This window comes from Pseudophryne corroboree, chromosome 3, assembly GCF_028390025.1.
Source record: "Pseudophryne corroboree isolate aPseCor3 chromosome 3, aPseCor3.hap2, whole genome shotgun sequence".
Classification (NCBI taxonomy): domain Eukaryota; kingdom Metazoa; phylum Chordata; class Amphibia; order Anura; family Myobatrachidae; genus Pseudophryne; species Pseudophryne corroboree.
Genome location: NC_086446.1, coordinates 494,117,033 through 494,143,787, shown reverse-complemented (window position 1 = coordinate 494,143,787; position 26,755 = coordinate 494,117,033). Strand labels below are relative to the sequence as shown.

General features: G+C 47.8%; 1 protein-coding gene across 5 annotated transcripts in view; it reads right to left on the bottom strand.

Annotated features, from left to right (window-relative positions):
• The window catches only part of DNAH9 (dynein axonemal heavy chain 9), a 1,014,643-nt gene that overhangs the window by 551,310 nt on the left and 436,578 nt on the right, over window positions 1–26,755 (bottom strand). For all 5 annotated transcript variants that reach the window (XM_063960955.1, XM_063960958.1, XM_063960957.1 and 2 more), the window contains exons 30-31: window positions 17,953–18,110; window positions 8,905–9,043 (exon numbers count right to left, since the gene is read on the bottom strand). In XM_063960955.1, the coding sequence (XP_063817025.1) occupies window positions 8,905–9,043; window positions 17,953–18,110 (297 nt within the window). The remainder of the gene's footprint in view (window positions 1–8,904; window positions 9,044–17,952; window positions 18,111–26,755) is intronic.

Genomic DNA, 26,755 nt, shown 5'->3' with positions numbered 1-26,755 from the left:
ATAAGCTGGAATTAAGGTTTAATGAAGGAGAAGAAGTAGTCAGGGAACATTACTACAGTGACATAAGTGTAAGATGGGATGCGGTTACATTGCCGGCAGTCGGGATCCCGGTGGTCAGGATACAGACGCAGCTTTGTTGCACGTGCCCCCCTACCGTCATTCTGGCGGTCGGGATCCCAGCGTCGGTATGCTGACCCAACGCGTGTAAAATATGAGAATTAAGTTGCATGAACATGGAAAAAGACTACTTGTTGCCCTAGTTAGTGATTAAGTCCTGGGGGGAAATGTAATAGGGGGTGAGAATCAAGAAGTGAGAGATTTTTTGAGAGTTTTCCTGTTTTTTTTAAATTGCAATCATTTACATGGCAAAATCAACCTGCTTTTGCCAAGTAAATGATTGGCACTTTTTTTTAAAAAAAAAGGATAACTCTCACAAAATCTCTCACTTCCTGATTCTCACACCCTATTACATTTCCGCCCCAGAAGTCCAATCTAGTATCTGCATCATTATTCACTATGCTCCATATCTGATCATCCACTGAAATGCTAATAAAACCATACGAGCCTCTTGGAATGCTTTTCAGTAAAATAAGTAGGATGTATGAGCCTGGTTTCATACAGAAGTGGTTAAGAAGGAGCCTCACTTCCCTACTCTACTATTGCTAATACATAGGGGCAGATTGAACTTAGCATGAGGTTCCGTCAATATGGGTAATGATGGGAGAGAAAACTTTGCTTGTTTTTGCTTGTGGCTGTATGGGGTGCAGAAAAAAACTAGCAAGATTATCCTGCCCCGATAACAGGCTTCACTATTGCGCTCAAGGCTTTGTGGTAACAGGGCACTAATATGCTCTGGATCAGCCTTGCCACCCAAGCACAGCACATAATAATATCATGGTCGAGGCCGAGACTTGGAAGCTGAAAGACAGGCTCATCCTGGGGAAGCCAAATACATATGCCATTGAGGCAGCGATGGTGCAGACCCTGTATCCCTGGAACCTGAATGGCAGGTCCGGTAGCACAACATCTGGTATGAGGTTTCAACAGAACCTCACTGTTAATTGTCTCTCCACCTTAGATGCTCGGTTTGATTATTTGGTTAGTGTAGTTCCTCCTATTCCAAATTTTCCTACCATTGTAAATGCAATAGTTAGCTGAGCAGAAAGTATCAGTGCTACTGGTAACATTCTAACCCTGAATGGCTTCAGATTGCTCTAGCGGAGTCTAGCCGCTCCCACTTCAGTTAATGCTTGTCTCTTTGTGCAAAGTTTTAAAGAATAAATGCAATATATGAGAAGCCCCTGAACTACTTTCATCTAAAGTTAACCCCACTTTAAAGCTCACTAAAAAGTTCAGCTAACCAATGACAAAATATTATTTTACATCTCGTCAGGGAAACACTTGTAGCCCTGGAATTTGTTAGAATAGTTCTTACAAATAATAGGATTTTAATACCTAGCGGTAAATCCTTTTCTCCTAGTCCGTAGAGGATGCTGGGGACTCCAAAAGGACCATGGGGTACAGACGGGATCCGCAGGAGACATGGGCACACTATAAGACTTTGAATGGGTGTGAACTGGCTCCTCCCTCTATGCCCCTCCTCCAGACCTCAGTTATAGAAACTGTGCCCAGGGAGACGGACATTTCGAGGAAAAGGATTTTTGTTAAACTAAGGGTGAGACACATACCAGCTCACACCACAACACACCGTACAACTGGATTAGCAGGAATACCAGATAACAGTATGAACGAAAAACAGCAACAAGCTGAACATAACCGATATACAACCTTCGTGTAACCGAAAACAATCACGAACAATACAACTGCAAGTAACAGTCCGCACTGGGGACGGGCGCCAAGCATCCTCTACGGACTAGGAGAAAAGGATTTACCGGTAGGCATTAAAATCCTATTTTCTCTTACGTCCTAGAGGATGCTAAGGACTCCAAAAGGACCATGGGGTCTATACCAAAGCTCCAGACCGGGCGGGAGAGTGCGGACGACTCTGCAGCACCGATTGAGCAAACATGAGGTCCTCCTCAGCCAGGGTATCAAACTTGTAGAACTTAGCAAAAGTGTTTGAACCCGACCATGTAGCTGCTCGGCAAAGTTGAAGTGCCGAAACCCCTTGGGCAGCCGCCCAAGATGAGCCCACCTTCCTGGTAGAATGGGCCTTCACTGACTTTGGCAACGGAAGTCCAGCCGTAAAATGAGCGTGCTGAATCGTATTACAAATCCAGCGTGCAATAGTCTGCTTGGAAGTAGGATTTCCAATCTTGTTGGAAGCATACAGGACAAACAGAGCCTCCGTTTGCCTAACAAGAGCCGTTCTGGCGACATAAATTTTCAAAGCTCTTACGTCATCGAGAGATTTTGGCACCGTCACGGCATCCGTAGCCACAGGCACTACAATAGGTTGATTTATGTGAAACGAAGAAACCACCTTCGGCAGAAATAGCTGCAGAGTCCTCAGTTCCGCTCTATCCACATGGAAAATCAAATATGGGCTCTTATGAGACAGGGCCGCCAATTCCGACACCCGTCTAGCGGACGCCAAGGCCAAAAGCATGACCACTTTTCAAGTCAGAAATTTCAACTCAACCTTCTGAAAAGGTTCAAACCAGTGAGACATAAGAAATTGTAACACCACGTCCAGATCCCACGGTGCCACGGGTGGCACAAATGGAGGATGGATATGCAGCACTCCCTTCACAAAAGTCTGAACCTCAGGAAGGGTGGCCAATTCTTTTTGAAAGAAAATAGATAAAGCCGAAATCTGCACTTTGATGGAACCCAATTTCAGGCCTGCATCCACGCCTGCCTGCAAAAAATGGAGGAAACGACCCAGCTGAAACTCCTCCGTAGGAGCTTTCCTGCCTTCACACCACGACACATATTTTCTCCAAATACAGTGATAATGCTTCGCCGTGCTAATGCTTTCCTTTCTAGCCTTAAGGAGAGTGGGGATGACTTCCCCGGGAATACCCTTTCTAGCCAGGATTTGGCGTTCAACCTCCACGCCGTCAAACGCAGCCGCGGTAAGTCTTGAAATATGCACGGCCCTTGCAGTAACAGGTCCTCTCTGAGAGGAAGCGGCCAAGGATCTTCTATGAGCAATTCCTGAAGATCCGGGTACCAGGCCCTCCGTGGCCAATCTGGAACGACGAGTACTGCCAGAACCCTTGTTCGTCTTATGATCCTCAACACTTTTGGAATGAGAGGAAGTGGAGGGAACACATACACCGACTGAAACACCCACGGAGTCACTAGGGCGTCCACTGCACTTCCCTTGACCTGGAACAATACCTCGGAAGCTTCTTGTTGAGGCGAGACGCCATCATGTCTATTTGAGGGATTCCCCAACGCCTTGTCACTTCTGCAAATACCTCTTGATGAAGCGCCCACTCTCCTGGGTGGAGATCGTGTCTGCTGAGGAAGTCCGCTTCCCAGTTGTCCACGCCCGGAAGGAAGACTGCTGACAGAGCGTTCACGTGCTTTTCCGCCCAGCGGAGAACTCTCGTGGCCTCCATCATCGCCGCTGTTCTTTGTTCCGCCCTGGCGGTTTACGTACACTACCGCTGTTACGTTGTCCGACTGAATCAGGACAGGTAGACCTCGAAGAAGGTTTTCCGCTTGCAGAAGGCCGTTGTAAATGGATCTTAACTCCAGAACATTTATGTGGAGACAAGTTTCCTGGCTTGACCATTTTCCCTGGAAACTTCTTTCTTGTGCGACTGCCCCCCAGCCTCGGAGACTTGCATCCGTGGTCAGCAGGACCCAATCCTGGATCCCGAACCTGCGTCCCTCTAGAAGGTGAGAACTGTGCAGCAACCACAGGAGAGAAATTCTGGACCTGGAAGATAGACTTATTTTCCGGTGCATGTGTAGGTGAGACTCGGACCATTTGTCCAGCAGGTCCCACTGAAACACCCGGGCATGAAACCTGCCAAACGGAATGGCTTCGTATGCCGCAACCATCTTCCCTAACACTCGAGTGAATTGATGAATCGACACTCTTGCCGGTTTCAGAATCTCTTTGACCATGCCTTGGATTTCCAGAGCTTTTTCCGCCGGAAGAAACACTCTCTGCAGTTCCGTGTCCAGGATCATGCCCAAGAAAGGCAGCCGAGTTGTCGGAATCAACTGAGACTTTGGCAAATTTAGAATCCAACGATGATGTTGCAGAACCGTCAGGGAGAGCTCCACATTTCTTAGCAACTGCTCCTCCGATCTCGCCTTTATCAGGAGATCGTCCAAGTACTGGATAATTGAGACACCCTGCTTGCGTAGGAGTACCATCATTTCCGCCATGACTTTGGTGAAGACCCTCGGGACCGTGGAAAGCCCAAACGGCAACGTTTGAAATTGGAAATGAGAATCCTGCACCGCAAATCTCAGGAAAGCTTGATGTGGAGGATATATCGGGACGTGTAAGTAGGCATCTTTTATGTCGACTGACGCCATAAAATCCCCACCTTCTAGACTGGAGATCACTGCTCGAAGAGATTCCACCTTGAACTTGAAAGTTTTCAAATACAGATTGAGGGATTTTAGGTTCAGGATCGGTCTGACCGAGCCGTCCGGCTTTGGCATGACAAAGAGGCTCAAATAGAACCCTTCTCCCCGCTGGGACGGGGGTACCGGGACAATGACACTTTGTTGACACAGCTTTTGTATCGCCGCACTCACTACTTCCCTTTCTGAGATCGAAACTGGCAAGGCTGATTTGAAAAATCGGTGGGGGGGCATCTCCTGAAACTCCAGTTTGTACCCTTGGGACACTATGTCTAAGACCCAAGGATCTAGGCCCGAGTGAAACGAGACCTGACTGAAGAGTCGGAGACGGGCCCCCACCGGCACGGACTCCCGTAGGGGAGCCCCAGCATCATGCGGTGGACTTGGCAGAGGCCGGGGAGGACTTTCAGTCCTGGGAGCCTGACACAGCAGGCGACCTTTTTCCCCTTCCTCTACCTCTTGAAGCAAGGAAGGACGAGCCTCTTCCTTTTCTGTATTTGTTAGGCCGAAAGGACTGCATCTGATAATGGGGTGCCTTTTTCTGTTCTGCGGGAACATAAGGAAGAATAGATGACTTACCCGCTGTAGCGGTAGACACCAGGTCAGCGAGGCCGTCACCAAACAAGACACTACCTTTATAAGGGAGAGCTTCCATAGCTTTCTTGGAGTCGGCATCAGCATTCCCATTGATGAATCCACAACGCTCTCCTGGCCGAGACTGCCATGGCATTAGCCCTTGATCCCAAGAGGCCAATATCCCTCGCCGCATCCTTTAGGTAAGCTGCAGCGTCCCTGATATAAACGAGAGTCAAAAGAATGTTATCCATATCGAGGGTATCCACGTCCGATGCCAAATTATCAGCCCACTTAGCAATACCACTACTCACTCATGCCGATGCCACAGCAGGTCTGAGGAGCGCACCTGTAGTGACATAAATGGCCTTTAATGTCGTTTCCTGCTTACGATCCGTGGGATCCTTGAAGGCAGCAGTGTCGGGAGATGGAAGCGCCACCTTCTTGGACAGCCGGGACAGAGCCTTGTCCACATTAGGAGATGACTCCCACTTTTCCCTGTCGTCAGAGGGGAAAGGATATGCCATAAAAATTCTCTTGGGAATCTGCCACCTTTTATCAGGCGATTCCCAAGCTTTTTCACAAAGAGCGTTCAGTTCATCGGAGGGGGGAAACGTCACCTCAGGTTTCTTTCTCTTATACACACAAACCCTTGTATCAGGAACAGCAGGCACTTCAGAAATATGTAAAACATCTTTAATAGCCACAATCATGTACTGAATACTCTTAACCAATTTTGGATGTAAACTGGCCTCACTATAGTCGACACTGGAGTCAGAGTCCGTGTCGGTATCCGCATCAGCTATTTGGGTAAATGAACGCTTTTGTGACCCTGAGGAGGCCTGTACAAGGGATAAAGCGTCCTCCATGGATTTTCTCCACGTTTGTGTCTGAGAATCAGATTTATCCAGCCTCTTAGACAATAACGCCACATTTGCATTCAATGTACTCAACACATTCACCCAATCAGCAGTCGGCGGTGCCGACAGAGTCACTCCCAAATCCTTCTCTGCGCCCCCAGTAACTTCCTCCGGGGAGGAGCACTCAGCCTCAGACATGTGGACACACTGTACCGACACACACACTCTCACACTGGCAATAGGGGAAAGACCCACAGGGAAGCCTGTTAGAGAGAACACAGAGGGAGTATACCAGCTCACACCCCAGCGCCCATATACTACTGAAACAACAATATATGATCCCTGCGCTGTTTAAATAGCACCAATTGACTGTGCCCCCCCGTTTTGCTCCCTGTACTTGCTAAGCAGAGTGGAGGTCCGAGCAAGCGTCTCTGCAATGTCTGTGAAGAGAGAAAATGGCGCTGGTAAGCTGTGCGGCTAAGCCACGCCCCCTCCCGGCGCGCTGTAATCCCGCTCGATTTCAAATAATTATACTGGCAGGGGTCTTATATTTAGTGCCTAGGCACTTATATATGCACTTTTGCCAGTTTAAAACTCCAGTAACCTGCTGCCCAGGTCGCCCCCCCCCCCCCCCCTGCGCCCTGCACCATGTGAGTGCCGTTGGTGTATGTGTGGGAGCATGGGGCGCAGCGTGACGGCTGCGCTGTACCTCCGTTACTGAAGTCTTCTACCGTCACTGAAGTCTTCTTTCTTCTGTATACTCACCCGGCTTCTTTCTTCTGGCTTCCGTGAGGGGGATGACGGCGCGGCTCCGGGAACAAGCAGCAAGGCGCACCATGTGATTGAACCATCTGGAGCTAATGGTGTCCAGTAGCCTAAGAAGCAGAGCCTTTAACTCAGAAGAAGTAGGTCCGACTTCTCTCCCCTCACTCCCACGAAGCAGGGAGCCTGTAACCAGCAGGACTCCCTGAAAATAAAAAACCTAACTTAAAGTCTTTTCAGAGAAACTCAGGAGAGCTACCCTAGTGTGTGTCCAGTCTCTCTGGGCACAGAATCTAAGTGAGGTCTGGAGGAGGGGCATAGAGGGAGGAGCCAGTTCACACCCATTCAAAGTCTTATAGTGTGCCCATGTCTCCTGTGGATCCCGTCTATACCAGGGACGTGCAGTCAGGGGAGGCAGGGGAGGCAGTGCCTCCCCTGTCATTAATGAGTTAAATAATACAAAGAAGATACTTATGACACATAAGTATCTTCTTTATTATTTTACCTATCATTAATGTGTATGAAAATCAGTTTGGGAGGCACCGATCGTGGTGCCTCCCGTAGTGATTAGGAAAGGTATGGGGGGGCGGGCGCGGGCGGGGCCTAGCAATGGGCAGGAAAAGCCCATTGAAATAACATGGGAAAGCGGCACCATTAGTGGTGCCGCTTTCCTACAGGGACGTGCTTTCAACCTATGAAAGCACGTCCCTGTGAGTGAAGGCACAGTGATTGGCCAGCGGATCCGTCACTGGATCCGCTGTCAATCACTGTGTGGGCATCGGTACCAGCGGAGGTGCGGGCGGCGGAGATGCGGGATGCGGCGGGCCGGGCGGCGGAGAGACGGGCGGCGGCGGGACGCGGCATTCAGACCCCTTGTGCAGAGTTTGGCAGCGGAAGCGGTACCCATTTCAAAAATGGCGCCTCACCGTCATTTTTTAAATTCAAGATGGCCGCCGCGAGCCAATCATGGCTCGCCGCGTCATCGCCCCGCCCCCTCCCGCTGACTTATATAAGTCAGCGCGAGGCAGCGGCTGTCACAGTCCGACGGCGGAGGAGGAGCGGAGAAGAGCTCCTTAAGACGCCGTGGAAGTCCTGGATGGGCGGCGGCTATGCAAAAGAGCTTAGCAGCCGCCGCCCACCAGGTGAAGATGCTGGAAGTCCTGGGAAGGCGGCGGCCATGCAAAAGAGCTTAAAGGCCGCCGCCTCCCAGGTGAAGACGTCGTGGAAGTCCTGGATGGGCGGCGGCTATGCAAAAGAGCTTAGCAGCCGCCGCCCACCAGGTGAAGACGCCGGAGGAAGACCCCAGAAGCCATGGGGAGGTGGCTCCCCCCCAGGTGAAGACGCCGGAAGCCCTGGGAAGGCGGCGGCCATGCAAAAGAGCTTAAAGGCCGCCGACCCCAGGTGAAGACCCAGTTTAATAAAGGATTTTTTAAAGAATGTGTCGTGGGTTTTTTTCAATATTTTCTTTACAGGTGGACTACAGGTGCCAGCGGGCCCTTTATGTCCGGGCATGCTGGCACTTGTGGTTCTCCAAGTGCCAGCATGCTGGGGCAGGCTTACTAGGACCTGTAGGCCACCTGTAAAGAACAATATTACTATTCTTTGCAGGTGGACTACAGGTGCCAGCGGGCCCTTTATGTCCGGGCATGCTGGCACTTGTGGTTCTCCAAGTGCCAGCATGCTGGGGCAGGCTTGCTGGGATCTGTAGGCCACCTGTAAAGAACAGTATTAGCATACAATGAACCCCGCATCCACCGCCACCAGGGGTGCGGGGCATAGCACTGGGCTATCAGCCCAGTGCTGGTTGTTGCTCGGGAGGGGGGACCCCATTTAGATTTTTTGGGGCCCCCACTTTCCGAGGAATTCCAGCCCTGGGCTGACTGGTTTGGGGGGTGTTTAATGGCAGGGGGACCCCACACTGAGTGTCTCCTCTGCTATGGCATTATCCCCCCTGGCTGGTTCTGCCTAGTGTTGGTTTTAGTGGTGTGGGGGGACTGCACTTTTTTTTCCGGGGGGGGGGGGGGGGGGGGGTGTTTAGCTGCAGTGCCTCCCCAGGCCCTGACCTCACCGCACGTCACTGGTCCATACCCCATGGTCCTTTTGGCGTCCCCAGCATCCTCTAGGACGTAAGAGAAATTACATTACCACTGAATACTAAGCGTAAAAAATGGAATTACCACCATCACAAACATACCTGTTTTGAAAGAAGCTCTTTGCACAGCTGGTAGAGAGTTATAAACTTCCTTGCCAACAGCCTGGCTTCAATGAATCCTTCTGCCACCAACATGATTTCACAGATGAGTTCAAAATCAGGGACCACCATGGCACAGGGTCTAGAGGTAAAAAGGACATTGATTCCATTACTGACAATTTATATCGTTTTGCAGAGCAATTTAAATGTTGCATATTATGCGAAAGACCATACTATTTTATAGTTTACCACCAATTTTACCACCAGAATGAAAGACACATCCCACAGTAAATAAATGCTAAAAAATAAGAATTTACTTACCGATAATTCTATTTCTCGTAGTCCGTAGTGGATGCTGGGGACTCCGTCAGGACCATGGGGAATAGCGGCTCCGCAGGAGACAGGGCACAAAAATAAAGCTTTAGGATTAGGTGGTGTGTACTGGCTCCTCCCCCTATGACCCTCCTCCAAGCCTCAGTTAGGATACTGTGCCCGGACGAGCGTACACAATAAGGAAGGATATTGAACCCCGGGTAAGACTCATACCAGCCACACCAATCACACCGTATAACTTGTGATCTGAACCCAGTTAACAGTATGACAAACGTAGGAGCCTCTGAACAGACGGCTCACAACAATATAACAACCCGATTTTTTTGTAACAATAACTATGTACAAGTATTGCAGACAATCCGCACTTGGGATGGGCGCCCAGCATCCACTACGGACTACGAGAAATAGAATTATCGGTAAGTAAATTCTTATTTTCTCTAACGTCCTAAGTGGATGCTGGGGACTACGTCAGGACCATGGGGATTATACCAAAGCTCCCAAACGGGCGGGAGAGTGCGGATGACTCTGCAGCACCGAATGAGAGAACTCAAGGTCCTCCTCAGCCAGGGTATCAAATTTGTAGAATTTTGCAAACGTGTTTGCCTCTGACCAAGTAGCAGCTCGGCAGAGTTGTAATGCCGAGACTCCCCGGGCAGCCGCCCAGGATGAGCCCACTTTCCTTGTGGAATGGGCCTTGACAGATTTAGGTTGTGGCAAGCCTGCCACAGAATGTGCAAGTTGAATTGTGCTACAAATCCAACGAGCAATCGTCTGCTTAGAAGCAGGAGCACCCATCTTGTTGGGTGCATACAATATAAGCAGTGAGTCAGACTTTCTGACTCCCGCCGTTCTTGAAATATATATTTTCAATGCCCGGACCACGTCCAACAACTTGGAATCCTCCAACTCGTTGGTAGCCGCAGGCACCACAATAGGCTGGTTCAGGTGAAACGCTGACACCACCTTAGGCAGAAAATGAGGACGCGTCCGCAGTTCTGCCCTGTCCGTATGGAAAATCAGATATGGGCTCTTATATGATAAAGCCGCCAATTCTGATACTCTCCTGGCTGAAGCCAGGGCCAGTAGCATGGTTACTTTCCATGTAAGATACTTCAGCTCCACCGATTTGAGCGGCTCAAACCAATGGGATTTGAGAAAATCCAAGACTACATTAAGATCCCACGGTGCCACTGGGGGCACAACCGGGGGCTGTATATGTAGTACTCCTTTTACAAAAGTCTGGACTTCAGGAACTGAAGCCAATTCTTTCTGGAAGAAAATCGACAGGGCCGAAATTTGAACCTTAATGGACCCCAATTTGAGGCCCATAGACAATCCTGTTTGCAGGAAATGTAGGAATCGACCCAGTTGAAATTCCTCCGTGGGGGCCTTTCTGGCCTCACACCACGCAACATATTTTCTCCAAATGCGGTGATAATGTTGTGCAGTCACCTCCTTCCTGGCTTTTACCAGTGTAGGAATGACCTCTTCCGGAATGCCTTTTTCCTTTAGAATTCGGCGTTCAACCGCCATGCCGTCAAACGCAGCCGCGGTAAGTCTTGGAATAGACACGGTCCCTGCTGAAGCAGGTCCCGTCTTAGAGGTAGAGGCCACGGATCCTCCGTGATCATCTCTTGAAGTTCCGGGTACCAAGTTCTTCTTGGCCAATCCGGAGCCACTAGTATCGTTCTTACTCCCTTTTGCCGTATAATTCTCAGTACTTTTGGTATGAGAGGCAGAGGAGGGAACACATACACTGACTGGAACACCCACGGTGTTACCAGAGCGTCCACAGCTATTGCCTGAGGGTCTCTTGACCTGGCGCAATACCTGTCCAGTTTTTTGTTGAGGCGGGACGCCATCATATCCACCATTGGTTTTTCCCAACGGTTCACAATCATGTGGAAGACTTCTGGATGAAGTCCCCACTCTCCCGGGTGTAGATCGTGTCTGCTGAGGAAGTCTGCTTCCCAGTTGTCCACTCCCGGAATGAATACTGCTGACAGTGCTATCACATGATCTTCCGCCAAGCGAAGAATCCTTGCAGCTTCTGCCATTGCTGTCCTGCTTCTTGTGCCGCCCTGTCTGTTTACGTGGGCGACTGCTGTGATATTGTCCGACTGGATCAACACCGGCTGACCCTGAAGCAGGGGTTTTGCCAGACTTAGAGCATTGTAAATCGCTCTTAGCTCCAGTATATTTATGTGAAGAGACATCTCCAGGCTTGACCATACTCCCTGGAAGTTTCTTCCTTGTGTGACCGCTCCCCAGCCTCTTAGACTGGCATCCGTGGTCACCAGGACCCAGTCCTGTATGCCGAATCTGCGGCCCTCTAACAGATGAGCACTCTGCAACCACCACAGAAGAGACACCCTTGTCCGTGGCGATAAGGTTATCCGCTGATGCATCTGCAGATGCGATCCGGACCATTTGTCCAGCAGATCCCACTGAAAAGTTCGTGCGTGGAATCTGCCGAATGGAATCGCTTCGTAAGAAGCCACCATCTTTCCCAGGACTCTTGTGCATTGATGCACAGACACTGTCCCTGGTTTTAGGAGGTTCCTGACAAGTTCGGATAACTCCCTGGCTTTCTCCTCCGGAAGAAACACCTTTTTCTGAACCGTGTCCAGAATCATTCCCAGGAACAGCAGACGTGTTGTCGGGGTCAACTGAGATTTTGGAAAATTCAGAATCCACCCGTGTTGTTGCAGCACTACTTGGGTTAGTGCTACTCCGTCCTCCAGCTGTTCTCTGGACCTTGCCCTTATCAGGAGATCGTCCAAGTAAGGGATAATTAATACGCCTCTTCTTCGCAGAAGAATCATCATTTCGGCCATTACCTTGGTAAAGACCCGAGGTGCCGTGGACAATCCAAACGGCAGCGTCTGAAACTGATAATGACAGTTTTGCACCACGAACCTGAGGTACCCTTGATGTGAAGGGCAAATTGGGACATGCAGGTAAGCATCCTTTATGTCCAGGGACACCATAAAGTCCCCTTCTTCCAGATTCGCTATCACTGCTCTGAGTGACTCCATCTTGAACTTGAATTTTTGTATGTACAGGTTCAAAGATTTCAGATTTAGAATAGGTCTTACCGAGCCGTCCGGCTTCGGTACCCCAAATAGCGTGGAGTAATACCCCTTTCCCTGTTGTAGGAGGGGTACCTTGACTATCACCTGCTGAGCAAACAGCTTGTGAATGGCTTCCAATACCGTCGCCCTGTCTGAGGGAGACGTTGGCAAAGCAGACTTTAGGAACCGGCGAGGGGGAGACTTCTCGAATTCCAACCTGTAACCCTGAGATACTACCTGCAGAATCCAGGGGTCCACCTGTGAGCAAGCCCACTGTGCGCTGAAATTCTTGAGTCGACCCCCCACCGTTCCTGAGTCCGCTTGTAAGGCCCCAGCGTCATGCTGAGGGCTTTGCAGAACCCTGGGAGGGCTTCTGTTCCTGGGCAGGGGCTGCTTGCTGCCCTCTCTTACCCCTTCCTCTGCCCCGAGGCAGATATGACTGTCCTTTTGTCCGCTTGTTCTTATAGGAACGAAAGGACTGCGGCTGAAAAGACAGTGTCTTTTTCTGTTGGGAGGGGGTCTGAGGTAAAAAAGTGGATTTTCCGGCAGTTGCCGTGGCCACCAGATCCGATAGACCGACGCCAAATAATTCCTCCCCTTTATACGGCAATACTTCCATATGTCGTTTGGAATCCGCATCACCTGACCACTGTCGCGTCCATAAACTCCTTCTGGCAGATATGGACATCGCATTTACTCTCGATGCCAGAGTGCAAATATCTCTCTGCGCATTTCGCATATAAAGGAAAGCATCCTTTAATTGCTCTATAGTCAATAAAATACTGTCCCTATCCAGGGTATCAATATTTTCAGTCAGGGAATCCAACCAGACGACCCCAGCACTGCACATCCAGGCTGAGGCGATGGCCGGTCGCAGTATAACACCAGTATGTGTGTATATACTTTTTAGGGTAGTTTCCAGTCTCCTATCCGCAGGATCCTTGAGGGCGGCCGTATCAGGAGACGGTAACGCCACTTGTTTTGATAAGCGTGTGAGCGCCTTATCCACCCTAGGGGGTGTTTCCCAGCGCGCCCTAACCTCTGGCGGGAAAGGGTATAATGCTAATAACTTTTTTGAAATTAGCATTTTTATATCTGGGTTAACCCACGCTTCATCACATACATCATTTAATTCCTCTGATTCAGGAAAAACTACAGGTAGTTTTTTCACCCCCCACATAATACCCCTTTTTGTGGTACTTGCAGCATCAGAGATATGCAAAGCCTCCTTCATTGCCGTGATCATATAACGTGTGGCCCTACTTGAAAATACGTTTGTTTCATCACCGTCGACACTAGATTCAGTGTCTGTGTCTGGGTCTGTGTCGACCGACTGAGGTAAAGGGCGCTTTACAGCCCCTGACGGTGTCTGAGACGCCTGGGCAGGTACTAACTGGTTTGCCGGCCGTCTCATGTCGTCAACTGATTTCTGTAATGTGCTGACATTATCACGTAATTCCATAAACAAAGCCATCCATTCCGGTGTCGACTCCCTGGGGGGTGACATCACCATTATCGGCAATTGCTCTGCCTCCACGCCAACATCGTCCTCATACATGTCGACACACACGTACCGACACACAGCAGACACACAGGGAATGCTCTTATCGAAGACAGGACCCCACTAGCCCTTTGGGGAGACAGAGGGAGAGTTTGCCAGCACACACCCAAGCGCTATAATATATATGGGAACAACCTTATATAAGTGTTGTTCCTTATAGCAGCTTAAATATATCCAATATATCGCCAAAAAATGCCCCCCCTCTCTGTTTTACCCTGTCTCTGTAGTGCAGTGCAGGGGAGAGTCCTGGGAGCCTTCCTCACAGCGGAGCTGAGCAGGAAAATGGCGCTGTGTGCTGAGGAGAATAAGCCCCGCCCCCTATTTCGGCGGGCTTTCCTCCCGTAGATTTAGATATCTGGCATGGGTTAAATACATACATATAGCCTTAATGGCTATATGTGATGTATTCTTTTGCCTTAAGGTATTAAAATATTGCTGCCCAGGGCGCCCCCAGCAGCGCCCTGCACCCTCCGTGACCGCTTGGTGTGAAGTGTGTGACAACAATGGCGCACAGCTGCAGTGCTGTGCGCTACCTTCATGAAGACTGAAGAGCCTTCTGCCGCCTGTTTCCGGACCTTCAATCTTCAGCATCTGTAAGGGGGGTCGGCGGCGCGGCTCCGGGACGAACCCCAGGGTGAGACCTGTGTTCCGACTCCCTCTGGAGCTAATGGTGTCCAGTAGCCTAAGAATCCAATCCATCCTGCACGCAGGTGAGTTGAAATTCTCTCCCCTAAGTCCCTCGATGCAGTGAGCCTGTTGCCAGCAGGACTCACTGAAAATAAAAAACCTAAAAAACTTTTTCTAAGCAGCTCTTTAAGAGAGCCACCTAGATTGCACCCTGCTCGGACGGGCACAAAAACCTAACTGAGGCTTGGAGGAGGGTCATAGGGGGAGGAGCCAGTACACACCACCTAATCCTAAAGCTTTATTTTTGTGCCCTGTCTCCTGCGGAGCCGCTATTCCCCATGGTCCTGACGGAGTCCCCAGCATCCACTTAGGACGTTAGAGAAATAGCACCAATATAAACATAAATCTCAAACTACAGAATATTGCATGTCCAATATGTTTGCTACTGTGAATATTTTAATATCTGTAAAAGTTGACTGTAGCTTAATATACTGCTGAAAACTCACCACATGATGAAGTCTAAAGGTGGGCACACACGGTACTCTCTAATAACAATGTACTTATTTTAAAAATAATACACTATTTTAACTTCCTCTTGTATTTTTATATTCTTAACTAAAAAGTTTTCCTTGTGGCAAGAGGACGTTTGGACCACAAAAGTCTGGTCACGATTCATTCGTATTAGTCCATTCTTTATTTTAGTTTGGTACACATACATATGGCAGCTTTTATATATTTATTTATTTATTTATTTGTTTGTTTGTTTATTAACAGTTTCTTATATAGCACAGCATATTCCACTGCACTTTACAATTAGAACATCATTAATAGAACAAAACTGGGTAAAAACAGACAGACATAGCGGTAGGAAGGCCCTGCTCGCAAGCTTACCATCTATAGGGAAATAGGCATAGATACAAAAAAGATAAATGCTACCTATTGCATAATGGTCCACCAGATTGCTAGGTTTTTAATGGGTTGTATGATATGATCACCCAACAATGTTGGCCAAGGGTCAGGAGGGTGTGAGAGTAAAGTAAGATAAGATATGTAATGTTATGTGTACTGTACAGAGATGATGTAATAAGGTAGGGAAGCACTGAAGGTTATGTGGATGGGTCTGGAATTTGATAGGCTTGTCTGAAGAGGTGAATTTTCAGAGAATGTTTAAAAGCTTCGAGACTAGAGGTAAGTCTTATTGTGCATGCAAGGGCGTTCCACAGAGTGGGTGATGCCCGGATAAAGTCCTGTAATTTTGAGTGTGAACAAGTAATGCTTGTGGATGAGAGACACAGATCTTGTGCAGAGCGGAAAGATCAGGTAGGGAGATATTTTGAGATGAGTGAAGAGATGGATGTTGGTGTAGTTTGGTTAATAGCCCTGTATGTAAGTAAAAGTATTTTATATTTAATCCGGTAGAATACCGGTAACCAATGACAGAATGGATCTGCAGATGATGAACGTCTAGCGAGTTAGATTAGCCTCGCAGCTGCATTCAAAATGGATTGTAGTGGTGAGAGCCTATGGGGGTCATTCCGAGTTGTTAGCTCGCTAGCAGTTTTTAGCAGCCGTGCAAATGCTATGCCGCCTCCCACTGGGAGTGTATTTTAGCTTAGCAGAAGTGCGAACGAAAGGATCGCAGAGCGGCTACAAAATCATTTTGTGCAGTTTCAGAGTAGCTTCAGAACTACTCAGCGCTTGCAATCACTTCAGACTATTCAGTTCCTGTTTTGACGTCACAAACACGCCCTGCGTTCGCCCAGCCACGCCTGCGTTTTTCCTGGCACGCCTGCGTTTTTTCAAACACTCCCTGAAAACGGTCAGTTGACACCCAGAAACGCCCTCTTCCTGTCAATCACTCTGCGCCCAGCAGTGCGACTGAAAAGCTTCGCAAGACCTTGTGTGAAACTACATTGTTCGTTGTAATAGTACGATGCGAGTGCGCGTGCGCATTGCGCCGCATACGCATGTGCAGAAGTGCCGTTTTTTTGCCTGATCGTTGCGCAGCGACCGAAAGCAGCTAGCGATCAACTCGGAATGACCCCCTATGTTTAGGAAGACCAGTCAAGAAACTATTACAATAATCAATGCGTGAGATAATGAGAGCATGGCTTAGAGATTTTGCTGTGTCTTGTGTAAGATATGGTTGTATTTTGGATATGTTTCTTAGGTGTATGTAACATGATCTTGAATGTGGGGAACAAAGAACAGTTCAGAGTCAAGAATGACACCTAGGCAGCGAGTTTGTGGGGTAGGGATGATTGCTGAGTTATCAACCGTGATAGAGATATCAGGTTGGTAACTACTACTGGCCGGTGGAAAAATAATTAATTCTGTTTTGGAAATATTAAGTTTGAGGTGGCGAGATGTCATCCAAGATGAAATGGCAGAAAGGCATTCAGTGACACGGCCCAATAGAGATGGTGACCACTCTGGGAAGGTAGATTTGAGTATCATCTGCATACAGATGGTACTGAAATCCAAAAGAGTTGATTAGTTTGCCAAGAGATGTGGTATAGATAGAGAAAAGCAGAGGACCTAGGACTGAGCCTTGCGGTACTCCAACTGAGAGAGGTAGAGAAGAGGAGGTGGAATCAGAGAAATGAACACTGAAGGAGCGATTAGATAAGTAGGATGAGAACCAAGAAAGGGCTGTGTCCTGAATACCTAGGGATTGTAGTGTTTGTATGAGAAGAGAGTGGTCAACAGTGTCAAAAGCAGCAGAGAGATCAAGGAGAATGAGTAGTGAGCAATGGCCTTTAGATTTAGCAGTGACCAAATCATTCACTACTTTAGTCAGTGCTGTCTCTGTGGAATGTTGGGCATGGAATCCTGACTGAAGTGAGTCCAGTAAGCTGTGTAAATTAAGAAGGTGTGTGAGGCGAGTGTAGGCAAGTCTCTCAAGTAGCTTGAAGAAGGGGCATGGGAGCTGAGAGATGGGATGGTAGTTTGAGAGAGAGTTAGGGTCAGAGTTTTGTTTTTTTCACAATGGGAGTAATCACTGCATGCTTGTACAGAGAAGGAAAGATACCAGTAGACAGAGAGAGATTACAGATTTTAGTTAAGGTTGGGATGAGCACAGCAGACAGAGCTTTACTTGTGAGGGTATAGAGCCAAGGGAAGAGGTAGTAGAGTAGGCAGATGAGAAGAGTGCAGATACTTCATCTTCATTTGTAGGATCAAATGAAGAGAAGGTGTTAGAGGATTCAGGAAGGGAATTGAGCAGGTCACTGGCTGTGGAAGAGCATACCATTTCATTTCGGATTTTATTAATCTTGTCCTTGAAATAGGAAGCAAGATCTTGCGCACTGATAGTGGCTGGTGGGTTGGATGAGGGAGGGACAAGAAGTGATTTATATGTATTAAAAAGTCGCTAGGTTTACTGACAGCACTATTAATAAGGCTATTATCTAGGCTATTATCAAGGCTAATATTCCCATACAAGCTTAGCCTTACCTAAACAGTGCCTTAAGATTTTCTGGTAGCTCCGTACGGCCAGCGTACCCCGGATTCATTGTAATGAAGATACCGACTGATGAAATTAGATTAATCTCTTCTCCCAGAAAGTTAAATCTCTTTTTCTTGTCTCTGATGGCATCTTGTATACTTTTCACCTAATGGTGATAGTGATTAAAGGACAACTCTGTTTTAGGCCATATATTTACCACAAATGTGTTCAACTGATATATACTATTACACAATTCAAGATAAATACAATACGTGATATTTACATAAGAACATTTTCATTTGCTTGCATTAATTTACCAGATTTAATGGTTATAGTTTATTATCCATTAAAATAGTAAAGGATTATTAACATCAATAAACTTTGTGTGGGGTTTTCTAAGTATATAGGGGTTTATTCGGGTTTGTTAGCAAACCCAAAAAGTTAGCAACTGGGTAAAACCATGTGCACTGCAGGTGATGCAGATGTAACATGTGCAGAGAGAGTTCGATTTGGGTGAGTTATATTGTTTCTGTGCATAGTAAATACTGGCTGCTTAATTTCTACACTGCAATTTAGATTCCAGTTTGAACATACCCCACCCAAATATATGGGGTAAATTTACTAAAGCTTCTAAAACAGAGAATTGGTGATGTTGCCCATAGCAACCAATCAGATGCTGTCTATCATTTCCTAAAAGGCAAAAGAGAAATAATAGACAGCATCTGATTGGTTGCTATGGGTAATATCACAAATTATTTGTTTTAGAAGCTTTAGTAAATTTACCCCTAAATCTCTCTGCACATGTTACATCTGCCCCACCTGCAGTGCAACATGATTTTGCCAAATTGCTAACTTTTTTGGTTTGCCAACAAACCTGAATAAGGTACATAGTTTGGTCAAGAAACAAGAAACATAACTGGGTGGTAAACACGTGATATGCCTTCAGAAAGCAAGTAATCCTTTACCACCTTCAAAAATGCAAAGACCAACTTCAGAAATGTACAACCTATGCACTTGCAAATGCACTTCCAGAGACTGAGGGGTCTATTTACTAAGCCCTGGATGGAGATAAAGTCGCTGGAGATAAAGTACCAGCCAATCGGCTCCTGTCATTTTTCAAACACAGCCTGTGGCATAGCAGTTAGGAGCCGATTGACTGGTACTTTATCTCCAGTTCCAAGGCTTAGTAAATAGACGCCTGAGAGTAATGAAGGAGACTGTAGGTGTGGGCATGCAGTACTTTGTTCCAGGCAGTTGAAGATGCTGGCTCACTTGGATAGTGGAATCTAATGGTGGATGCCAGAGATCAGGATGCAAACCAATGATTGAATACACAAGCAGATAAGGATGGTCAGAAACAGTTAAGTAATTAACAAGTGGTCAAAGTAGTAACCAAACAGAAGGAACAAAGGTGGTCAATAAAAAGGGTGTCGTATGGTATGCCGGCGGCCGGGTTCCCGGCGACCAGCATACCGCCGCTGGGAGCCCGGCCGCCGGCATACCGACAATGTGGCGAGCGCAAATGAGCCCCTTGCGGGCACGGTGGCGCGCTACGCTATTTATTCTCCCTCCAGAGGGGTCATGGACCTCCAAGAGGGAGAAAAAGTGTCGGCATGCCGGCTGTCGGGATTCCGGCGCTGGTATACTGTGCGCCGGGATCCCGACAGCCGGCAAACTGAAGACCACCCCAATAAAAAGACAGATAAGCACATCCCAATATAAAATAGTAAAATAACCTGTTGTTCAGCCATAGGGTGAGTTTTAAGAAACCCTTTAAAAAGAAAAGAGGAGACGTTGCCTATAGTATCCAATCAGATTTTAGCTATCATTTGTCTAGTACAGCAATAGGTGTAAATTTGACATGTAGACCCAAGTTCAGGCTACAAAACTGAACATCAGAAACCTGATATTAAAAATGGTACCAGGTAATAAGGATGCAAGTGGTATACTACAAGCAAGTTAACAAAACAAGCAGCATTTCAGATTTTCGGCTACAGTAGTTGTCTTTACCACAAATGTTGTAAATGCTGTGACTATAGGCAGGCATTATTCATCTCTACAGACATCTCCATTGCCTGAATGCTGAATTATCATTATTTTCTCTAACGTCCTAGAGGATGCTGGGACTCCGTAAGGACCATGGGGATAGATGGGCTCCGCAGGAGACATGGGCACTTTAAGAAAGACTTTGACTCTGGGTGTGCACTGGCTCCTCCCTCTATGCCCCTCCTCCAGACCTCAGTTTGATACTGTGCCCAGAGGAGCTGGGTGCATTTCAGGAGCTCTCCTGAGTTTCCTGTAATAAAGCATTTTTGTTAGGTTTTTTATTTTCAGGGAGCCTGCTGGCAACAGACTCCCTGCATCGAGGGACTGAGGAGAGAGAAACAGACCCACTTCTCTGAGTTTCAGGGCTCTGTTTCTTAGGCTACTGGACACCATTAGCTCCAGAGGGAGTCAGAACACAGGTCTCACCCTGGAGTTCGTCCCGGAGCCGCGCCGCCGTCCTCCTCACAGAGCCGGAAGATAGAAGCCGGGTGAGTATGAGAGGAAAAGATCTTCAGAGGCGGCAGAAGAATTCATTGATCTTCACTGAGGTAACGCACAGACCTTTACTTAAAACGGTTCAAGTTCAAGATGGAATCACTCAGGGCGGTCATCGCCAGCCTAGAAGGGGGAGATTTTTTGGTATCTCTGGACATAAAGGATGCATACCTGCATGTCCCCATATATCCTCCTCATCAGGCGTACCTGAGATTGGCGGTACAGGATTGTCATTACCAATTTCAGACGTTGCCGTTTGGGCTTTCCACGGCCCCGAGAATTTTCACCAAGGTAATGGCGGAAATGATGGTGCTCCTGCGCAAGCAGGGTGTCACAATTATCCCGTACTTGGACGATCTCCTCATAAAAGCGAGATCACGGGTGAAGTTGCTGAGCAGCGTATCACTTTCACTGAATGTGTTACAGCGACACGGCTGGATTCTCGATATTACAAAGTCGCAGCTGAATCCTACAACTCGTCTGCCCTTCTTGGGCATGATTCTGGACACAGACTAGAAAAGGGTTTTTCTTCCGAAGGAAAAAGCGCAGGAACTCATGACTCTAGTCATGAACTTGTTGAAACCAAAACAAGTGTCAGTACATCATTGCACTCAAGTTCTGGGAAAGATGGTGGCAACATACGAAGCCATTCCATATGGCAGATTCCATGCAAGGGCCTTCCAATGGGACCTATTGGCCAAATGGTCCGGGTCGTATCTGCAATTGCATCAGTGGATCACCCTGTCCCCGAGGGCCAGAGTATCTCTCCTGTGGTGGCTAAACCTTCTAGAGGGCCGCAGGTTCGGCATTCAGGACTGGATCCTGGTGACCACGGACGCGAGCCTCCGAGGTTGGGGAGCGGTCACACAGGGAAGAAATTTCCAAGGACTTTGGTCAAGTCAAGAGACTTGTCTTCACATCAACATCCTGGAACTAAGGGCCATATACAACGCCCTACGTCAAGCGGAGATCTTACTTCGCAATCGACCAGTTCTGATCCAGTCAGACAACATCACCGCAGTAGCTCATGTAAACCGCCAAGGCGGCACAAGGAGCAGAGTGGCAATGGCGGAAGCCACCAGAGTTCTTCGCTGGGCGGAGAATCATGTAAGCGCTTTGTCAGCAGTGTTCATTCTGGGAGTGGACAACTGGGAAGCAGACTTCCTCAGCAGACACGATCTGCATCCGGGAGAGTGGGGACTTCGTCAGGAAGTCTTCGCGCAAATTGCAAGTCGGTGGGGACTACCCCAAATAGACATGATGGCATCCCGTCTCAACAAAAAACTACAAAGGTATTGCGCCAGGTCAAGAGACCCTCAGGCGGTAGCTGTGGACGCCCTAGTGACACCGTGGGTGTTCCAGTCGGTATATGTGTTTCCTCCTCTTCCTCTCATACCCAAGGTGTTGAGGATAATAAGAAAAAGAGGAGTGAGAACAATTTTCATTGTTCCAGATTGGCCACGAAGGACCTGGTATCCGGATCTGCAAGAAATGCTCACAGAAGATCCGTGGCCTCTTCCTCTAAGGCAGGACTTGTTACAACAAGGTCCCTGTCTGTTCCAAAACTTACCGCGGCTGCGTTTGACGGCATGGCGGTTGAACGCCGGATCCTAGCAGAAAAAGGTATTCTGGATGAGGTCATTCCTACGCTAATAAAGGCTAGGAAGGACGTGACATCTAAACATTATCACCGAATATTGAGAAAATATGTTTTTTGGTGTGAGGCCAGGAATGCTCCTACGGAAGAATTCCACCTGGGCCGTTTTCTTCACTTCCTACAAACTGGAGTGAATTTGGGCCTAAAATTAGGCTCCATTAAAAGTTCAGATTTCGGCCTTATCCATTTTCTTTAAAAAGAAATTGGCCTCATTACCTGAAGTACAGACTTTTGTGAATGGAGTACTGCATATTCAGCCTCCTTTTGTACCTCCGGTGGCACCTTGGGACCTTAACGTGGTGTTAAGTTTCCTTAAGTCACATTGGTTTGAACCACTTAAGACAGTGGAGTGGAAATATCTCACCTGGAAGGTGGTCATGTTGTTAGCCTTGGCTTCGGCTAGGCGAGTTTCGGAATTGGCGGCTTTATCACATAAAAGCTCCTATCTGGTTTTCCATATGGATAGAGCGGAATTGCGGACCCGTCCTCAATTCCTGCCTAAGGTGGTCTCATCCTTTTATATGAACCATCCTATTGTCGTGCCTGTGGCTACACGTGACTTGGAGGATTTCGAGTCCCTTGATGTGGTCAGGGCTTTGAAAATTTACGTGGCCAGAACGGCTAGGATCAGAAAAACAGAAGCACTGTTTGTCCTGTATGCAGCCAACAAATTGGCGGCCCTGCTTCAAAGCAGACTATTGCTCGCTGGATCTGTAACACGATTCAGCAGGTGCATTCTACGGCAGGATTGCCGTTACCAAAATCGGTTAAGGCCCATTCCACTAGGAAGGTGGGCTCTTCTTGGGCGGCTGCCCGAGGGGTCTCGGCACTACAGCTGTGCTGAGCTGCTACTTGGGCGGGGTCAAACACCTTTGCAAAGTTCTATAAGTTTGATACCCTGGCTGAGTAGGACCTCCTGTTTGCGCAATCGGTGCTGCAGAGTCATCCGCACTCTCCCGCCCGTTTGGGAGCTTTGGTATAATCCCTATGGTCCTTACGGAGTCCCAGAATCCTCTAGGACGTTAGAGAAAATAAGATTTTAAACCTACCGGTAAATATTTTTCTCGTAGTCCGTAGAGGATACTGGGCGCCCGTCCCAAGTGTGGACTACTTCTGCAAGACTTGTATATTTGGTATTGCTTACATAAGGGTTATGTTATAGTTTCATCGGTCTTGGACTGATGCTATGTTGTGTTTCATACTGTTAACTGGGTAGTATATCACAAGTTATACGGTGTGATTGGTGTGGCTGGTATGAATCTTGCCCTCGGATTACAAAAATCCTTTCCTTGTACTGTCCGTCTCCTCTGGGCACAGTTTCTCTAACTGAGGTCTGGAGGAGGGGCATAGAGGGAGGAGCCAGTGCACACCCAGAGTCAAAGTCTTTCTTAAAGTGCCCATGTCTCCTGCGGAGCCCATCTATCCTCATGGTCCTTACGGAGTCCCAGCATCCTCTACGGACTACGAGAAAAAGATTTACCGGTAGGTTTAAAATCTTATTATTTATTTGTATAGCCTGGGCAATGAGTAATGGCTGGCACTTGCAAGGAGTGCCTCCACAGAGGGGCACCACTAACCTCAATCGCACACAAATTTAAACTCCCTGGGAGGCCAGCAGCCAACTTTCTCCAGCAAAGACTGTCCACAAATTACCGTGGCCTTGCCTTTGGTCCAAGCTCCTGTCTCTGAGCTCCATGATGTTGTGGTCCAGAAGTGCAGTGCACGCAACATTAATATGTTCCATCTTAGCAGAAATTCTACTTAGTCAAGTATTTTACTTTGTCAGAGGTGTCTGTACTTCTAGATATCATACTATATAGCCAACAAAATAGCCTCCATTTGTGTGAGAGTGTGATGGGTACAAATTATATTTGTACTATGGTTTAAAGACACTTTACATGAAAAAAGCCAAAGGCTTAGTTGTAGAATAAAATAAAACATTTATCTTACAGCCCATTAGTTAGTAAAGAGGAGTTAAAATGTTCAGTGAAGAGGCTGACAGTCAGCATGATGGTAAGAAAAGAGTTTAAGAAACAATGACCTTTACACTAGCTTCTGCATCTCCCTGGGGACCCCACAGGCTCTGCTTAAAAGGTTTCAAATTTGTAAAGGTTGCCATTTGGAGAATGAGGATTTCCCACAATGCCTCTGACCTCCAGCATGATTATAGCAGAGTCTATAGTCTTCAATAAACTGTCAGAGGATTACAGTTCTGCCACTCACCAGTGAAGTTGATGTAAGCTAATTTATCACAGAAACATGTCAGCATTATTCCTCGCTCAGCTTGCACAGAAAATTTTTTAAGCCTGACATTGGGTATTCTTGGGCATGGTGCCCTTAGCACACTACCATCCATGTGAATAACATGCATATTTATTATGCACAAATCTGAACGTTTCTCAGATTCTTACCAATGCCTGAAGCTTTATCAACACATACATTTGGCCACACATTCATCACTGTTTTAATTTGTAAACACTAAAACTGCATACCTGTACCATTACAATATACAACTCCTATTGCATATACATTTTAAGGTGGGTACTATGGTGTAAGCTTCTTATTTTATTCAATGCTCATCCTCGGCTAATCTGGGATGTCTTCAATTTTATGTGACTGTAGAAGAACAAGATGTAGCTAATACGATCAATGAGAATGTTGACAGCAGGACTTAGGGGCAGATGTACCTAACCTTCTAAAGATTGGAGAAGTGGACAAGTATACCCGTTATCTATCTAAGCAGAAAGCAATTTCAGGTGTATTCACAAAAAGAGGAAAAGTTATGATCAATTCGTGTACAGAATTAGATGTGTCCTCTTACATCCTTGCTGCAGTCACGTTAAACAGCTCTTCAAGTCTCGCCATAGAGTGACAGTACTCAGTAGCACCAACTGTCTTTTTTGTGTTTGTACCGCGACAATGTGTTTAAGACGCAATGTAATGCAATAGGATGCACAATCTGCTGATTGAAATGATATGCAACATGCCTATATTCTGTGCAGAATTGCAGCTGAATCTGCATCCAAAATGCTGCGTTAGTGTTTTCCATTAAAACACTGTAGCATTGCATTTTGTATACAAATACAGTCACAATCACACACAGAATATAGGCATGCTGCCTATGATTATAATCAGCAGAAACAATATTAATATACTCTTCCAACTAAGGTGGTCATTCCGAGTTGTTCGCTCGCTAGCAGTTTTTAGCAGCCGTGCAAACACTGTCGCCTCCCACTGGGAGTGTATTTTAGCTTAGCAGAAGTGCGAACGAAAGGATCGCAGAGTGGCTACAAAGTTTTTTTGTGCAGTTTTAGAGTAGCTCAATACTAGGGAGGCCAATCCCGGGGCATTTTTCAATCCCGGGATTCGGGATTGAAAAATGCTCAATCCCGGGATTCCCGGGATTGCAGTAGGGATCAGTGTAGGGAGCAGAGAGAGTATATGTGGAGGGCAGCGAGGGGTGGAAGGCAGCGAGGGTGGATGTAGGGAGCAAGGCAGGGTGGGTGTAGGGAGAATGTAAGGAGCAGGAAGGGAGGGTGGGTGTAGGGAGCAGCGGGACAGTGGGTGTGTAGGGAGCATGTGAGGAGCAGGAAGGGGAGTGTAGCGAGCAGGGAGGATGTCAGGAGTAGAGAGAGAGAGGGAGGATGTCTGGAGCAGTGAGGGAGTGTGGCTGTAGGTAGCGATAGTACTTACTAATTGGGCGGGCCGCGGGCAGCAGCCATGGACACACACACACACACTGACCGCGCTGGCCGCATTTCAAATGTAGCGCTGGCCGCCAGCCAGTCAGAACTGGCAGTCCGACAGCCAATCAGGAGCCGTGGCCGCTGCCGCGTCCCTGATTGGCTGCCGGTCTGCCGGCTCTGATTGGCTGGCAGACGGCGCTACATTTGAAATGCAGCCAGCGCGGTCAGTGTGTGTGTGGAACTACCTCGCTGACAGCTGGGCAGCGCTGAGCTATAGCGCTCAGCGCTGTCCGGCAAACACTGCGCATGCGCACTCTAATCCCGTGAATCCCGGATTGGAGGCTCCAATCCCGAGATTCAAATCCCGGCATTTTTGGGCCCAAATCCCGGGATCCCGCCGATCCCGATCCCGGGATTGGCCTCCCTACTCAATACCTACTCAGCGCTTACGATCACTTCAGACTGTTCAGTTCCTGTTTTGACGTCACAAACACACCCTGCGTTCGCCCGGCCACGCCTGCGTTTTTCCTGGCACACCTGCGTTTTTCCGAACACTTCCTGAAAATGGTCAGTTGACACCCAGAAACGCCCATTTCATGTCAATCATTCTGTGGCCAGCAGTGCGACTGAAAAGCTTTGCTAGACCCTGTGTGAAACTACATCGTTTGTTGTAATAGTACGTCGCGCGTGCGCATTGCGCCGCATACGCATAAGTGCCTTTTTTTGCCTCATCGCTGCACAGCGAATGAATGCAGCTAGCGATCAACTCGGAATGACCACCCAAATCCCAGTTGCTGATACAAAATTTCCACCACATACACAGGACGATGTGCATTTGGTGATACTAGGCTAATTAACCCATATGGATTTTTTTTTTGGCATTCCAGAAAGAAAAGGTTGGCCATATTGTATTGCACGTGTACAGCT